The following is an 18,750-nucleotide window of genomic DNA, read 5'->3' as shown; positions in this document are numbered from 1 at the left end:
TATCCAAGTACCAATCCATGTACTATTTACCATTCACTCACTGTTTAATTCATCTCACACTAAGGCTGAGGATCTATCTAAAAGAATGTGTCTCAGTCTGTGGAAGGATTATTAATGGTTGTCTATGTCTCCGTTTAGCTCGCGGTCAGTGGCAGATGATGGCTGTGGTGTGGACCTCATGCTCCAGGCCAGTCAGGTCCACATCACACATCTGGAGAGTTAATGAAGTTTTGAAAAAGCATTACAAAGTCTTTATTTCAGTGGGCTCATCGTGTGGCTTCCTCATGTTAGTGAATACTAATCATCGTGTTTTTGCCTGACTTTCATTCCTACCTTCAAATGATGTTTAAACTGAGAGAAACAACTACTGTCTGTGTATCAACAGCTGTCCACATGTGGGTCCACAAGCAAGTATAATCCCATGTTTTAGTGTTTTTAAAGTGACTTTTGAAAAAGCTTCTCGGTGGGCCCTTGAAAAAAAAACGTTTTGACCTGAGACGAACAACTGTTTGTCGGCGCATCTGCTAGCTCCTCCTACCCAATTTAGATAACAAGATCTGATCACAATGTAGGCAGATGGAAGGCAATTAGGACTCCCATTAAAACTAGGCTTTATATGCAATAGTCCCATAATCACATGTCAGCATCCAGATCAGCCAGGTACAATTCTCAGGTTAATAGCAGAATGAGGTGGGTCAGAAAGCAAGAACAAAAGATCTTTAAATAAAGAAGGGAACAGGATGATACATCCACGTTTCATTTTATGTTTCTTTTCTTTCTCCTCTCTTCATCCATCTGAATCCTACAGATATGACTCCTGTGACTCCTCCACACCCACACTGCAGAAACAACATCACTCTGTTCATTACCATAACCGTCCTCCATCAGTCTTCCCTCATGGATCAATGGGATGGAACAGCACTGATTACGGTTACGGCCTCCTCACAGTTCATCGCATGAGCTCTGGCAACTGATATTACATAATACTTATCTTTACTTAATGCACAGAAAATAAAACATCACCATCTTTCCATTTATTTGAGAACGCACAAGTGTGCATACTGTACTCCAGGGGTAAACCAAGCAGTTACAAAGTGCATGCCTTTTTCTTCAGATACGATCCCTGCCCAGATGTGAACAGATGTTTGGGCCCACTGTTTCATGCTGCACTACAAGATGATGAGTTCACAGAATCCTCAGCAATCTTTAATAAAAACCATTCAAGGTTCTCTCAAACTCTGTGCAGCTGACTATTTTTGTACTGCACTATAGGCATGAAGTTTTCCAACCTGCCACATCAGCCCAACAAATGGGGTTTGCTGATGCTCACTTTGCATAAAATGCTAGAACAATTAGCTAATATGTCTCATCAGAGGTACAGTTTAGCCCGACTCTTGACTTTTGCTCAACACGATAATATCGGGACTCTCAGCTCTGCAGAAGAACCAGATAAACCATGCTTGGGAACAAAAAAACCAAGTGGTGATGCACTCGATCAATCACTGGTCTATTTCTCCAGTTGCCCAACTGTGATGTGCTGTGGAGGTTTATTTTTGTCTCAGTGTGGCTGTGCAAACCAACTGATGAATAACTGATGCAACTTACATTTCGGACATGCAGGTTTTTGATCTCGGAGCGAGGACACATTGTGGATAGATTTGTTGGCAGTACCGTAAATGAAAACTGACACCGACATGGAGAAAATCTCTCTGTCAGAAGTCGCTGCATGCAATCGGGCTCTCGTCAGTTGAAACAATTGAACTGCTTTGTCATGTTGTGCAGTATTTACCGCTTCCTAGTGTGGCTCGTGTTTCTCCCCGCTTCAGCCCGAGGTGCTGCAGGATGAATCTGAGTGAGGGTGTTTTGCAGTTTGCTGCATCATGCCCTAAACGAAATCACTCAGAAACCAGTGTAGGCAGCTCTGCAACATGCTGTCATGCCTCTGTGCCATAATCTACCCCAGTGTAGTGTGGGATTTATTGGATCGCACTCAGTCAGTCGAAGAGGCAGCGAGCAGCCGATTGTACTGTGCGATTTCATAACGAATCAGCCTTATCTCTGCTGCTGTCAGACTTCATCATTGTTCTGCACATGTTACATCATTTGCAAGCTTGAGGTCGGCTTTTTCTCACGATACCAGCTGCACCTGAACGTCCCATGACTCAGGGCTCAGAAGGATTTTTTTCCCCTGCACTTTGATTAATCACACGAACCCATATCTGAGAGTCTGACTCACCCTCTATCAACCTCCGTGTGCAATCTGCTTTAGTTTTTGGCTGCACGTACGATAGTTTATAAGACAAAGCTATAGTACTATTAAATCTGTCTCCATGAGTCATCACTGCGTTTCCCCAGCCTCATTTCTGCAGGTCTATTGGGAGCCTTGCTCCTGCAGCTGCTCTGTGTTTGCAAAGGGAAGAAGGCGATGCTCCATGTTCCTCTGAGCGCTCAGCACACTGAGCGAGGTGAAAACCACTCAACTGTTAGCCAGAGTGCTGTCCTTCAAACAGGTTTTCCACAGTTGCATAGCAACAGAGATCACCATGGCCCGCACTTCCAACGCTTCGGCGTTACCAGCTACGAAGGAAGTGCCCGATGGACGCACGGGACAGCCACAAGCCTGCATCCTGTTGCCTACGGCACCGGAGACGAAAGTCACAGACGGCAGCGAGGAGCCGTCATTCAACACTTCCTGATAGGATGCGCGCGAGACAGTGTTGCCAGGCAACAAAGCCGATCCAAGCCAACGAAAAACAACTTCAGGGTGACAAAATTAAAACAAAATGTGAGCACAAATCAAAAGAGGAAGCTAACATGGTGATCAGTACAGTACACAGTGTTTTCTTTCTGGCCTCTCAGCAAACAACCGCTCCTATTCCAAAAGTATCGGTTGCATAACGCTGTCGAGTCTTCGCTCCACCAATTATCAGTGTTTGAGATGTTGTAGCCATTTAGTTCATCTGTCTCCGGAGTCCCACACGCTCCCGCTTGTCTGCAATTTATAAAATTCCCACTACGACCTTTCACTCTGCAGCTCTATTAGCTGATAACAGGATGAATATTTATCAGTCCGGTACACCCACCAATCACACTGTCTCACCAACCTCTCTGGTTTGGATGAGGGAACGCTCGAGTGGCAAAACCTCTCCTACTTGTTTGAGTCCTTTAAAGTAAACCCTGTTCAGCTTGCTCGCATTGCTGCGCCAGCGAGGAATCAAGCAAAACAGATGTTTCCTAGTCAGACTAAGCAAGAGGGCTTGCACAAAACCTGAGTGAGAGAAGCAGCAAAGTTAGTAGCGATCAAAGCCAAAGATTTACACGAGTTTTGGCAAAGCAGACAATGTAGTGACCGGCTTCAAGCCAAGGTTACGTTTGAAAATTTAGTGATAGGATGCCATATTATAAAAACATATGTGCAATACATGTTCCTTAGTAGTTAAAAGGTTGTTACTGCAAGATTTGAAAGCATTTATTACATGAAGAAAATGCAAAAGGTGATCTGTACAGACACAAAGAGCTGTGCTGGGGGAGACGCACACCCCTCAGGATAACTGTGGCAATATGGCATCCCTTATTTTTCCCCATGAAATTAAAGGAATCTCAAGATTTACAAGCCACTTTTCACCATTTTACTGTCAGCTCTTTCCTGTGAATTTGCCTGGTTTGCCATCTTCTCGTGCTACCTTTGGCCCTGCTTGTAGTAAAAATACACTGGAACTTACAATTTGTGGTGGTGGAGGGTGTGGGCGTGATGGTTGTTGGCAGCATTGGCTCTGTGCAGGCGCTCCAGCCTTTCCTTCTCTTTCTCCACAAAGTTGGTGTTGGTGCCAGTGCTGGTGGAGGGCACGCGGGTCAGCCGGCTGTGGGCTCGCGGCTGATCCCTGGGTGGAATCGGAGGTGGGGGAGGAGCAGCCGGGGCTGAAGAGGAGATCGGAGCTGGAATTTGGGTCGGTACAGAGTGTGAGGTTGGGGCGCAAGTTGGAGAGGGAACTGGAATTGGAGTCGGAGCAGTGCTGTTGGTGCTGTTATAGGAGTGGGAGTGGTGGGTGGAGGAGTGGTGGTGCACCTGATGATGCTGGTGGTGGAGGGGGATGGAGGAGGGAGGCTGTGCCGGAGCCTGGTGCTGGCTGTTGTGGTGATGGTGATTCTTAGTGGAAATGGAAGCCGATGTGGTCTGAGCCGGCGGCGGAGGTGGCGGAGGAGGAGGGAGAGGAGGCTCGGGAGGAGGAGCAGGTGGGGGAGGAGCGACAGGCTGCCGGTCCAAACGGAGGTCCTTGTTCTCTTGGCTGAGCCGGTCCAGCTGGACCTCCAACTCTTCAATTCGGCGCCGCTGTGTTTCTAGAAGCTTCTGCTGGCTTTCGATGATGTTGTTAAGCTCAAGAAGATACTCTACGGCCCGGTTAGGGCTTTCTGGACTGCCCTGGCCTGGGCCCTGATTAGCATCCATGACTAACAGGTCTGAAAGTTAGCACTCAAGCTAATGGCTAGAGAACCTAGGGCTAAAAAAAACAGCTGTGGAAATGCCCAGTGGACAACGGTCACTTTTAGCCTAAATGCTGTCACAGTTGTTTAGATCCAGATAGTACAATTCAAGCCAGCACTGAGGCTAAATGCTAAATTTCTGCACCAAATGAAATGCTGCCTGAGTCACAGCTACTGCTAGTGCAGAGCCAAAGGCTAACTCAAAGAGTGGTGACACAAATAAGCCACAGGGCCGAGGATACAACTCCCTCAAACTGGCCGAACACAAAGAGGAAGCTTAACACAACAAAGAAGAACTTGGACCAGATCTGAAGTTACACAGAGCAGAGTCGCCTAACTCTACAGCCTACTGTGTGAAAAATAAACCCTAAAACAAAAGTACTCTTCACCCTCCCCCCCACCAGAGGTAAGTGGGGGGGAGAGGACTTTTTCTTCTTCGAGTTCTGAATCAGAGATCAAGATGGACCTCCCCCTCGCATGCACCAAACACAGAGTTTTATTGAGCTGCCGACCATTCCCTGGTTCAGTCAGGCACTCCTGCCGGGGTTCAGACCCATGACCGTTAAAACCAGAACGAATGGGTTAGAGTGCGAGATTGCCTGGTCTCGCCCGACAGTCAGAACGGTCCGTTAGACTTCCTGTTTTTCAGTGAATCAGTTGTATCCGCGCTCTGCACTCCATACAGCACATCAGAACATCAGTTTCCCAGAAGCAGGTGTGGAAAGCACAGCTGACAGAGGATTTGCTTGCCCCTCTGTATTAAACATATTGCACGTTATCATTGCTGACTCCAGTCTATTGAGATCTTGTGATACCAGTCATTTTTTCCACCAATGGTCCACTGGAGCCGTGAAGTGTGAGTTGACTAAGCATCGGCTTCCCTGCAGAGTCTCATAATATAATCCTCTGGTCAGAAGCCATGTGCTGATTTTCCAAATCTCACAGTCAGCAGATGGTTATGTTAGCTCAGTTCAGACACTCGCCATCATTAATACGACCTGGGACCGAGCTTGTAGAAATCAAAGCAACTCAAAGCTCCGCAAATCAAAAAGTGTAAAGTCAGTTGAAAATCATCTTCTCATGAGCATGGAAGAGCAGAGCTTCACCTCCTCCCGGTCCATGGGTTCACCAGCAGGCCTCAGCCTGTCTTCCTGCAGTCGCTCTGTCACAGGAGGTGATAGGCAAAGGTCACAGGTCATGTTAAATATTGGTGTTCTTCCCGAACGCTGCGAGACATTTCGGTTTCACCGTCATCACCGCAATCCAGCTGGATAGCACTTCCGGATCCTTCTTCCCGTCATCCAGCCATTACATGTAAAAGAAGAAAAGAAGGGAAAAGGCAGATAAGAAGCAGAGTCAGCAGGAAACAGCATTGATGCTCTCACTGTCGTTTCTCATCCTTCTTTTATCACCTTCTCTCTGGTCCACCTTTCATCAATACCTCCTTCTCTCTTTATCTTCCTCCTTTCGCAGCGCTCTCCCTGATCTTTCTTTTCTCCTATGCTTTTCTTCCATTTGTTGTCTTTTCAAATCTCCGGCCCTTCCTGCTCTCTCACAGAACAGTTGCAAAGAGTGTGAGGTCTCTCAGCCTATAAATACCAATGACATGCTCCGTCTCAGTCATGAGAGAGACGAAAAATGATCACACACACCATCAGCCTCTCCTCCTACACTATCACTATCGCTCATCTGTCTTCATCCACCTCTTTCATTCCATTTCACTCAGCTTCAGACCTTCTGCTAACCTTCTACACGGTTCTTTTTTGCATCAGAGCAGCATGTAAACACACAAAGACAACACGCTCTATAGGCACAAGCTTCCACGGTTTGGTTATAAGCAAGAAATTTCAGCAAGAAACAGCCAATTGCCAAGCTTAAAAACTGAGAACAGCATGTTGGTAACAGTGGGAGGAAACAAAAGATAATGCTGCTGAGTAATCTGATATTACCATCTGCAGCGTATATCACTTCAGTCTTAATTTCAGGCTTTCAGGGGCCGCTCAAAACTGAAGGCTTATACAACAATATAAGTTTACAACAACACACGGCAAAGTGAAGTACTCGTCTTTTATGTCTCACATACAGCGTGTCATAAAACCAAAAAAGGTGTCATAGCAGCTTTAAATTAGTGAAAATCATTAACAAAAAATTGATAAAAGGAACTGGGAAGCTGTTTGATGGACATGTGAATCTTGATCGGTGAAGGCATCGTGTCCCTGCAGGGCTGTGGGAAAAATGACCAGCGGACCGTATTTGTTTTTGATCCTTGGAAATTATTATTTATACAGGACAAAAACTATATTCCAGTTCAATAACTCCAATTAAGAGAGATGAGGTCCAACATGCAGCTCCTGGCTATAGCTACCTGCGATGACGTCCACCTGTCAGCTAAGGTGGCCACACCCCTAATGATGGAAACGATTAGCTTCAACGTAACTCAGAAAAGAGGGAGATTAAAAAGGCCAGGTGCTGCTGCCTCATATTAAAAAGACGTTCCATCTGTAGGTCTGTGAGTGAGGCCTGCTGCTGTGATTTGGTGCTATATAAAAGAAACTGAATTACCAACTGGACTGTGTAGTGACACCAAACTGCTAAAAACACCCACTAATCAGCACAGAGAGGAGAACAAAATGTCTTCACAGAAAACTGAAATTATCTGAATGTATTTGTGGGTAATGAAACTTTAAACTCTTCATACTTGATTGATCTTAGGGTCACTGCTGTGCTTTAGAAGACATTTCAGCCATATGGACTGCACCATCCATATGCACCATCACAGACAACGTCTTTGTTTGCATGGCTGTCTTTGTGAACGCGTTCCCTGATCTACTGGCATCATGGAGCTTCTTACTCCAACCTTAAAAATGACCACTAACTGCAAAAATTCTGCTAAAACGCAGAGCTGATCCTAAACCTAACCCTAAGCCAAGGCTTTACCCTCACACAGCCGGAAGACATGTGGGAACCAACACAACGTCCACACTGACGGTCTAAAAGTGAAACCGGTCCTCAGAAGGACAGCTCTACATGCTCACACACGAGCGCTCAGCCTTCTGGTCTCTATTGCAGCGCGGCCAAACAGTTTCAGTTTTTATATCCCTTCCCATTAAGCACATTCAATTATTCATGGCTCACTAACTGACCACCATCCCTCTCTCTCTCTCTGCACATCACCGCTTCATGTCTGCTCCACACAGAGCGTTTGTGTGTAACTGTTAAGTTTGCTCACACTGAATAGTTTTTAAGTTTGTTCCTGCCAAGACATCAGTTATCAGTGTTGACACGAAGCCGAACTTTGAGGACAAAAACTGACAGTGTTTCTGTTGATGACAAAGGAATTAAAGAGGAGTTAATGATGAATAACTGAATCATTAAACATTTCTTTACAAAGAAGTTGATGGTGGAATTGCACTTTAACCCTTTCTTGGCTGTTTGAGCATCTAAACTGTTAAAGCCTTCGGCGCTGCTGGACAAAGGCTGCATCAGAAGACTTTGAGCTTATTTAATGATCAAATGGTTTGACTCGTTTAATTAGCTAATAATCTTACATAGGAAACTGAAATGGCTCATTTCTTACTTTAACATATTAACAATCATCCTTTGTTAGCCCAGCAGATCCTCAAGTGCATCCTTCTCTGATTGTCCATCAGAAATTATAAGCTGAGTAAAGTCTTACAAACTGACAACAAAAAAGTAGAACCAGTCTGCTTTTACACAGTGACCTCATTAACGGACAAATGATTTCAGGAACAGATGTGCAGAGCAGATCTGGTGTAAACAGTGTTGCATTTAGCAGATGAAGAACCAATCGTGTCCCTCGATGCAAACCAGCACAGACCATCATTACTCACTTCAATCACAGTTTGCATCCATTTATTGCTCAGTCGCACTGGAACAATGCAACCAGGAACAATCTGTGGTTGCACAGTGACTGCGCTGAATGTCTGTCACCAAATACAAAGACAAAGTAGTCGTGGCAACCAGCTGGTTGAGTACAGGTTAACCATCTAATTTAATTATATTTATATGGCACCAAATCATAACAACAGCCACCCTGAGGTGCTTTATAATGTAAAGACCTGGGTGTCCTAGGTGTCCATTTTTACAGGTGGGAAACAACCTCCAAACAATCAGACTGACTCACTCTGAGCCAATGAAAACAACTCATCAACAGGGGACTTCATTCAACTGGTTGCCCACTGGCTGTATTCTGGTAATATATTCTATATAAAAGAAAAGTTGCTCATGGAATTTTGCAGTTAAACTGTCTGTCTGTTAAACTGTTGTCTATGAGGTTCTTGCTGGACTCTGAATATAATATATTATGGTGAATGTCTGTGCATGCGGTTAAATGTCTTTCCATGTAGTTGCCAACTTGGCAACATTCATTTGCTCTGATTAAAGACTCTTATTGTTGGTTTTTTGCCATCTTTATGGACCAAAGTTGCTTGAAGATGGCAAATGGCTGTGAGTTGTCACAGACTCAGTCTCTTTCTTCAGAGTAACCGTTTCAAATTCAGTAATTTTAGTTGTGCGGCGCTCTCCAGCCACTGTTCTTTTTGAGTACGACTGTAACATTAACTAATTGCATTCCCACATTGTCAGTGTTGGGAAGGTTACTTTTAAAATGTATTCCACTACAGATTACAGATTACATGCCCCAAAATGTATTTTGTAACGTATTCCATTATGTTACTCAATGAGAGTAACGTATTCTGAATACTTTGGATTACTTATTATCAAGCTTTTTACAACTACATGAATGTACTGTGTGATTTATTATTATTACTGAAGGTTACTCTCCATACCAATACCAACTAGATGTTTAAATCTTAATATAAATGAGTAACAGTAGGTGGACATTAGGTAAGGCTGCACTTTTGGCAGCGATCTCGTATAGAAAACTATTCCGCGCGTATATAAAACAGGTCCGCGGCTCCGAACCGTAGTAAAGGGACCTCTGGCTAATACGTCGGGTTCGTGTCGGGCTCGTAGCTGAAAACTAACGTCTGTTTTCTCTGCACAGGAGCCAAGATAAAACATGAGCAGCACAAACATTACAGTAGCCCACATTACTGTTCCACATATTTCTCACACTGGCCCAAGTGGTGGTACACAGATTAAACATCTAAATGTGGGTTTGCAAAGGTCTGGTAGAATTTACTGACTCCCAAAAACAGGAGTGGTAATCCATCCACGTGAAAGATGCTATAGACCTGGATACTGTCTGACAATATTAAAGCAGACATGTGCAGAGGTGGACTGTGGCTATGCTGGACAAAGGACATTTCAGATAGAGCTGCCAGGCAGGAGGAAACAGAGGAGCATCACAGAGAAGATTCATGGATGTAGTGCAGGGAGTTGGTGTGACAAATGATGCTAGAGGATAGGATGAGATGAGAGCAGATGATCTGCTTTGGCGACCCCTAAAGGTAGCAGCTGAAATAAGACAAAGAAGAAGAGAAGAAGATACCTGGATACATAAGTCTGTGAAGGTTCTCAGTCATCCAGGTCATCGTAGTCTAAGGAGCTTGGAAAGAAAAGCGTCTGGACTTCTTTAAGTTTCTTAAAGATGTTTCACCTCTCAGCTTCTTCAGTGAGTTGAAGAAGCTTCTTGGATGAGACGCTTTTCTTTCCAAGCGCCTTACAATACCCAGATACAGTTTGTATTTTGAGTCTGGTGTAAGAGAGTGCACTCAGGTTGTGTTACTTTTACTGTTGCAGCACTTGTTGTGTTTTAAACTGTTTTTCTGCAATAACAAGGCAGGCCACGTGTAGTATGGGTGGTGCAGCCCTACTCATAACCAGCAGGAGGAGGATACACAGCACTGATGGTGGTACAATTAGCATAATTGTAGTTTCTGTGTTTATGCAACTCAATTTAATGAAATTTATATAGCGCTGGTTTACAAGATGCTTCACAGTGTAAGTCAAGAACCCTGCACCATCAGGACCTACATGCTCACCTACAGGCTCGTTATAAACCTTTACTGTAGAAGAATTCATAACTATGGTTGATAAGAGAGTCAACAAGTGGAAACACAACCTGTTTTATTCGTGGGCAGTGAACTACATGAACATACAGAAAAGTAATTCGTTCCATTTATTTTCTTAACAGCGTATCCATCACAGCGCTGCAGTGGGGCTGGGTGGTGTACACCTGGACAGGTTGCCAGCCTATCACAACACCTGGTATTTCCAGGCAGCCCCTCATCCAAGAACTAGCCCGGCCTGACACTGTTACACGTGTGTCATCAGATGAAATCAGGGTGTTATGGTATCAGCTGCTCTGCATTTTATTATTTTTCCTGCCTTCACCATGGAGATCACAGGATTGGTTCAATTTGTTGGTTTTTCCAGAAAGAAATCTCAAAAAGTTCAAGACTGATATCGACGACATGTTTCTAGAAGTGAGGCTTTGCCTATGTTAGGAACAGGAATAGAACTTTATTGTCATTGTACACGTACAACAGAATTATGGAAAGTGGATTCAGGCATTTTTGAAAGGTTTCAGTACTTTTGTGAGCAAAATTGGACAAATACATATCAAATTTGAACTTTAATGGTCTTTATGGTCTAATTTGGATCCATGAGCTCAATTCACGCAGGACATGGAGGAAATGCTCAGCCTCGGTGGAGGTACGGTAACCCCGACTGATCTCGTCAAACTACAATTTCTAAAATCGCTGATGATTTTTAAATATTTCCATAAATCTTTGTTATTATACACTGGTTTCATGGGAAAATAGCACAAAACAGTCATTTACTGTGTGACATAATCCTATTTCTGAGTTCTAAATTTTACACTGAATTCAATCTTCACTCTTTGCTCTGCATGTGCACACAATTCATCAGTGTGTGGGCGGCTTGAACCTTTTTTTTTCCCTCTATGATCTTTTACATAATTTCGATCTTATTTAACAGCAGTGGGACTATTTTAATTGGCCACTTTCAGTCATGTTATTTGCCACAAACACACAAGTTCTTACAACCCACACGTTTCACACACAGCAGCCTCATTCCACTCGCACACGCACGTGAATCACATGCAAACCTACACGAACATGTGCAACATATGCACAGTTAAAACAAGCCACACACACACACACCCCCCCCCCCCCCCATATTGGTCTGTGTGGCCTATATAGCCGACAGCTACATGCACATGACACGCATATGAGAGCGCACTCACACACACACGATGCAGCATCCAGAAAAAAACAAAAACAAAAAACGAGTCTCACAGGTTTCAGCGGCTCCTGCAGAGGTGATGGAGGGATGAAGGTGGAGGAGGAAGAGGGAGGATTATTGATCCAAGCTCATCCCTCTCTCCCCTCCTTCGCTGACGCTGCTGTCACCATCATCTCCCTCAGGAAAAAAAAAAAAGAAGTGCTGCTGATGCTCCGAGGTTTCGCTCTCTTCTTTTTCCTCTTCACCAGATTACGATCAGTTCAATCCCTCCTTCTGTTCTCGCTCTCTGTCTTCACGTATTCCTCTGCTCGCCCCACTGCTGCTGCTGCAGGCCGGCTCCTCTCCTCTTCTTGCTGCCGAGTCAATCTCTTTCTAATTATCATTCCTCTGCGTCTGACAGCCGAGGGATCCGCTGCTGCGGCGCTGATGATCTCCCTTCGTCTGCGTGAGCGTGTGAACGGACGACGCTTTGGTTAATGTCACTGATGAAGTATTAGTTTTCTTCTCCTCTGCTATGTTGTCGTAGAAAGAGGAGGAGGAAGGAGGGGGAGGTGTTGTGTCCGGACAGGCTGCTTGGATGGATGGATGGATGAAAGGATGGATGGAGGAGGTAGAAACCGTAGAGAGGGAGAAAGGAGGGAGGAAGAATGTGTGTAGGTAGAGAGGGAAAACGTGCACCGTCACACAGCGACACATGCAGAAAACACATCAGCTGCAAGCGCTGGTTTACCACACGACCAGCATCATTGCACCGATATCACAGAGGGTGTTAGAGGCTGAATGCAGCTCTGTAGTTCCTGCATATTTTACTAATACTGTGCCAACGCTGTGGTCCAAAGACCAAGTGCAATAAAATATATCCATCTTTGATAAGAATGCATGGAATAAAAACTTAGCTGGTGGACCCAGACTGTAAAATGTAATATTGTGCTTAATTAAAAATATTAAATAGGCTGAACTCAATTTTTATCAATTTGTTATTAGAACTCAATTTAAATAAGTTACCAGTACTTTTTATGCAAAAAATGCTGATAAACTCAATTTATTTGAGTTGTCTTAACTTAGAAAAACTAAGTAAGCTGGAAGTTTTGCTTCTCAGTGCGGAAGGATGAAAGATGTGTTTTGAAAATGCCACGTGACTACCGTCCTCCTCCCTCTCGGATCAGTCCGCATGTTCACGGTGCATTTTTTATGGAATATGTTGAGCAAACCTGGAGAAGCTTCAGCTCAAGATATTATTGTTGTCATTGCTGTGGATCTTTACCTGATACACTGACTTGGTGAGTAAATGTTTACTCTTATTCAAACTGATTTTGTGGCTTCTCTTAGTTTAGCACCAGGTTTAAAATCTTGCTAGCTAGTTAGTGTTAGCCTAGCGTTGCTGCTGCCGCTGGGCTCATGTTACTTAAAAATTAACACCACAGCCTTAAAAACCTTACATAAAACTATGTGGTGAAATTTTCTGTTGATTGTTTGAAATAAAAAAGTGAGATAAGAGCCCAGACAAAATTCTTCGGGAGGTGCAGCCGTTAGGGGTGGGTGGGGGGGTATTTTCAATCCATAGCCATAACTAACTAACTAACTAACTAAATATATATATCATGTTTAACCTGAGTAGCAAAAGACCACAGGGGGGTTGAAAACAATACACCAGGAGTTGGCTGTGCTTGCCAGCTCTATTGAGCCTTGACCTCCCGGTCAGCTATGGCGCTGGTGGATAACAGAGCTCTCCGAAAACGTGGAAGCACTTTTATAAATATGTGATATTTTGATAAATTAAGTAGATATTTGAGCATTAGATAGCTACATTGTCGCCTGAAAATATCTTAAAAGGTTATTTTGTGACCCAGAAAGGGTAGTCTGGGGAAAAGGAGGATCGCATTTGTCGGAGCCTGTGCGTACTTGTAAGCACGGCAATGGCGGAGGAGCGCCGCTGAAAAACTTATTACTTTTTCTGGGTCACAAAAGAAACTTTTAAGATATTTTCAGGCGAGAATGTAGCTGTGTAAATTTCAAATATCTGCTTGATTTATCAAGACATCACATATTTGCAAAAATGCTCCGAGTTTTCAGAGACGTCCATTTTTTTTTTCATGCTTTGTGGCAGCTTTTGAACATCTGTGGCATCTATTAATGTCAAATCTAGCCTTTATTTAACAACATAAGCAAACTCTATGTTACAATGATTGCACAGCCATTAAGGATCAAATCAATGTTCTGTTTTTTCTCCCTCTGCTTGCTTCTTACTGTCTTTGAGGCTCGGGACCAGCACTCCTGTTGTTGGACAGAAAGACATCAGTAAGTATTTTGGTTTTCCAATATATTAGCAACTGTCAGTGACATTTATATTAATCAGGCTGAACTTTAATCATACTTTAGATCAGCCTGTTTTACTTATTGTTTTATTTGTGCTTTGGTTTGGGGAAGTTGTTTCTTTACTGATCTTTTCCTGTCTTCTGTTATTAGACTTGAGATATGACTGCACTGTGCTGTTGCTGGTGACCACGGTTAATTCTACAAGACATGCTGTGTAAGTAAACAAACAACAACAGTTTGGTCTGCATTTCTCGAAAGATCACATCCCCCAAACTTAGTTTAGAGGGTCTACACTGTATATAGTGAAGTCTGCAAGTTTTCTAACAGCAAAATCTGTTTTGTGCCCAAAATCATTTTGCACATCATTAGAATGAAAGTTATTGGCCATGTTTGCATAGCCCTTTTTAAAATGATGCTTTCATGACATTATTGTGTGTTGGGTGGTGGTCAGGCCTATCCAGACTGACAAGTGGGACATTGAATGTCACCTCTGCAGTGGGGAGGGAGCCTGAGATTGTCTAAAGTGGAGTCTGTTCTATACCAAATTCAGAAAAAAATGTTTTAAGAAAGCAATTAAGTTCATGTTCCAAAAAATATGATTGTTTGCTTGCAGGACACCAGGAGAGATGAGTCCTCCGTCACAGATGGTGTGGTCAGTGAAGATGGTCGCCTGTAGGTTCAAGCTCATTGCATCTCCAACCCACATCCACTGCCACTGTACTTAAGGGAAGTTAAAGACTTTCTTCTGCACCTACATTTGGATCACCTCGATCCATGACAGTCATTCACGCAGTGATGCCTGGACTGGAAACAAGCATCCTTAAAATATTACAACATTCCAGCTCATGTGTTGGAATGGAAAACAAATGTGTTGTTTAAATCAGAGACTGCACTTGTGACAGAACAATAAATATTTTATTTTGATTATATAAGTAATGTAAGTACAAAACAAACTGTGGTAGGCCTAAACTTATTTTCAGAATAATTACATCTGAGACTTTGTTTCATTGTAAGATTATAACAGTGATGGCAATATAATTGTTTGTTGTTCAGCAGAACAGTGTCCAGCATGTTGGCTGTTATACTTTGTTGTGTTTGAAAATAAAAGTTGGGCTGATTTTAACATCATTACAAAAAGTGTTGTTAATTATTTTTAATCATATTCAGGTTACCACAAATTGTTTTTTCATTTAGTTGAACTTGAAATGTTTGTCAGTAGGTAAACAATTAGTATTGTACAGTCAGAGATATCAAGTTATTCTTAATACTGCAGACTTGCAATGTATAAGTTGTCCTAACAGTCGTCTTAAGTAAGCTTTACTTAGTTTTTTTGAGGCAACGAGTTTCCATAATTTTTCTGAGTTCTGGGAACTAATTAGATTTTACAGTGCAGGTTTGGTAAATTAACCTTTAGCATCTCATGCTCGACAGTGACATGTTAGAGTTAGGGCTGTGTTCACATCTGTTCCTTTATATGGAATTTTGACCTATTTGTTCCTTATGACGGGATATTTGTAGCCAAGTGCATGTTAAAGACTTGATCTGAGAGTTAGCATCTTTTAGTTTTTTTAGAATAGATTACTCTAAAATTTAGTGTGTGGCTAAAATGCAAGCTAACCCTACATGTTTTACTCGTGACCTGTTGGTGGTTAATGGCCTTGTTTTAGATTTATTATCTGGTGGTTATTTACTAAACTTAAAGTGTGAAGATTATGAGAAAAACCACAGGAATATGAAAACACGTACTGGGTCACTTTTAAATGTCTGATATTTAACGGCAGGTGTTTCTCTTGTAGACTGTATACAATCACTTGTGGAGATGCCTTAAACCTGCATTCTGCCAGCAGGGGGCGACTCCTCTGCTGTATTGAACACACCCAGTTAACACATTCCTGATGAGTTTATGGGCTAAATCACTAGTTTCAGGCTGCTAATGGTGCTCCTATTAGCATGAGAAGGGCATATAAAGCAGGTCATGCTCATGGACAGCTCAGCTTAAGGCTTCACAACAAGAATTCACTAACTGTGTTCATCATTCATATACAGTCTATGTTTCGTCTCTGGTATTATGTGTAGTGAAGGAACCATAAACGCTGTGCTAGAGATATGATCGGTAACTTGTGCATTAATGTCAGAGTCATTTTTGGCTTTTAATTATTTTTTGAACTGTTCCTTTTCCAGAGTGGAACGATTGTACAGCATATAACTTTCAAGCATGGTGGTGGTAGCATCAAGCTCCGGCTTTGCTGTCAGTATTGGTGCATTACACAAAGTGGACAGAATAATGAAATCAACTTGCACACAGTTAGGTGTTCCAACAGGACAATCATCCCAAACACACATCACAGCTGGATTTAGAAGCTCATTACCTCAAAATACAAAATATATTTAAATTTGTGAACCCAATTCTTGCTTTTTAAGGTCATTAAGGATGTATGCTGTACAATCATCCGATCCTGGAAAATTCATGCCTATGATGACAGTATGTAAACGCATATCTGCGACTCCAGTAAGTACCAGCTAACAATAACATACAAAAGTGCTTTCTTTTAATGGCTTACCTAGGTGTTACCACAAATGTGTCAGCAAAGTCAATGAAAAGCAGCCCAAGTGCTACAGAAATAAAGCTGGGGGAGGAGGTATGAATTCATGCCATGTTATCATCAGCCACAGATGATACGACATGTTATGGACGAATAAAAAACACTTTTAGTTTATCGAATCATACGCAGCCATATATGCACAGATGGTTTCTGACACATGTGCCCACTGGCCACCCTGTAAGAGAACCACGACTGAAACAGACTCGTTACAGTCACTGAGGAACATTTGAATCTTTACAGTCATTTTGTCTCTGTGTTATTTGTAGTTGTTGTTTTGTAGTTTTTTGGGGTTGATGTCACTTTGTGGTATTTTTTTCCTCTGGTCATTCAGGCCCTTAATAAAAAAAAAAATTCTCTTGCGTGTCTGAGAAAATTTGTACATTTCCATCGTTTTTAAAGACTGTATATATGAGATGGACGTAGATTACAGGAGGGAAAAGTAAAGCCATGCATTAAACCACCATTCTTTCTAAAAACCAGCAGAGGACGACTTTCGGGGAAGTCAGACCGTGGCCCTCAGCTCCTCTGACCTCCGGCTTCAGTAAACATGTTCCCGATGAGTTTATAGTCTCCGCTGTTAGTTTCAAGTCACACGATATCAATTACTTTGTAAATTATGGTCGGCACGAGTCTCCACAACTAGAAAACTGCAGCGTGTCCTTTAGAGCAGGTCTACCTTGTGACTGAGAAGCTGCTAACATACAGCGGCCCATACACTCATGATGTCATGTTTCCAAACACTTTTGCTGCCTCAAAACAGAACCTCATTCACGGTGCCTATGTCCATCCTTCATATACAGTCTATGGTCTTTCCAGTCAGATTTGATCCTTCTTCATATTTGGTTCGTGCGTCCTTGTGGTCTTTCATCTTTCACTACAGTCGATTTTTCCTCACTTTGGTCAGCAGCAGCCTCTGACCCCTCACGCCTGCGTTTCGGTTTTCACTAATCCTGCCTTACGTAAATAAATGACAGAAGCAGCACATAACAGTTACGACGTTAAATAATAACCTGAGATATAAAAACAGTAAGTAGATTAGAGACATCATGGTTCTTTAGCTCTGTGGCCGCAGTTAAGCTGCACTGGCACAGTTTGCTACACTCTATAAAATCATATGTAATTTGAATGAAAGGCCCACACTTAATAGCGCAGGGTCAGTTCGCACGCATCACAGTGAGGATTTCACTGGACTCGTGTACAGGCTGCATCAGGCCTACAGATTTCAGCCCAGGCTGCTGACATGATTCAGAGGATCGATACAGCTGATCGCAGATTCTGAGCGTCTCCGCGGAGATCAAGACAATGTTTTCGGTTACGGTCTCATTCTGCGCGCGCTGTTTTCAGGCTATGTGACAGAAAAGCCAATTAACCGCCAGCGCTAATTAACGATGACAGCACGAGCGCTCAAAAGCGACAGCAGCGCTGACAAAACTGTTTTTAATAAAGCACGAAAATGAAAAGTTGACGCTCTCTGATGTCTGCGGTCATTCATACACGGCAGAAAACGCGCACGCGCGCCGTTACACACACACACACACACTGAGCCGCCGTTACGCAAAGGTTCATGAAGGATTTGAGAATAACTCACCTCGTCCTCTGTCCTCTGCTGTGAAATGAGAATAATCCCCATCTCACACACACAGACACACACTCTCTGTCACCGCAATCCGCTGCTGGGAGCTGTGGCCGCAGACGGAGCCAAAGATCTTCCAACTCCAACAGGATGCGCCGCTGTGTCGGTAAAAGTAGGCTGAAGCATTATGATAAGGCGGAGGCGCGCGCGCCTGCAGTTCCCGTGATGGCCGCTTGAGGCTGACTCCAAACTGAGTCCGTCTCCACAGACTCTCATGTTAAAATGTACCTGAGGTTTTTTTTATGGCTCATACTGAATGCAAGGAATGCTTCAGCTTTGGCTCACTGGCTGCTTTGATTGTCCTCACGTCCACGAACACAGGGGTGTCCAACTCCAGGCCTCACGGCTGGTGTCCTGCAGGTTTTAGATGTGTCCTTGATCCAACACAGCTGATTCAAATGGCTAAATTACTGAATGCGGCTGGGTTACCATGGTAATATAGCTAGTGTCAGTCAATCCATAGTTTTCACGTGACGTTAGACCTACTGGGACACGCCCACTTGGAGAACAACACAATACTGCGGT

At 43.2% G+C, this 18,750-nt stretch overlaps 1 protein-coding gene across 1 annotated transcript in view; it reads right to left on the bottom strand.

The window, feature by feature from the left end:
* Positions 1-18,528, bottom strand: part of LOC100710931 (IQ motif and SEC7 domain-containing protein 1) — a 182,012-nt gene extending 163,484 nt beyond the window's left edge. Inside the window, 2 exon segments of the mRNA XM_005477802.3 lie at positions 3,723-5,769; positions 18,181-18,528. Coding sequence (XP_005477859.3) covers positions 3,723-4,447 — 725 coding nt within the window. The 5' untranslated portion in view covers positions 4,448-5,769; positions 18,181-18,528.
* Between the last annotated feature and the right edge of the window lie 222 nt (positions 18,529-18,750).

This window comes from Oreochromis niloticus, linkage group LG20 (genome assembly GCF_001858045.2).
Source record: "Oreochromis niloticus isolate F11D_XX linkage group LG20, O_niloticus_UMD_NMBU, whole genome shotgun sequence".
NCBI lineage: Eukaryota > Metazoa > Chordata > Actinopteri > Cichliformes > Cichlidae > Oreochromis > Oreochromis niloticus.
The sequence above is the reverse complement of the archived record's forward strand: the minus strand, read 5'-3'. Positions and strand labels throughout refer to the sequence as shown.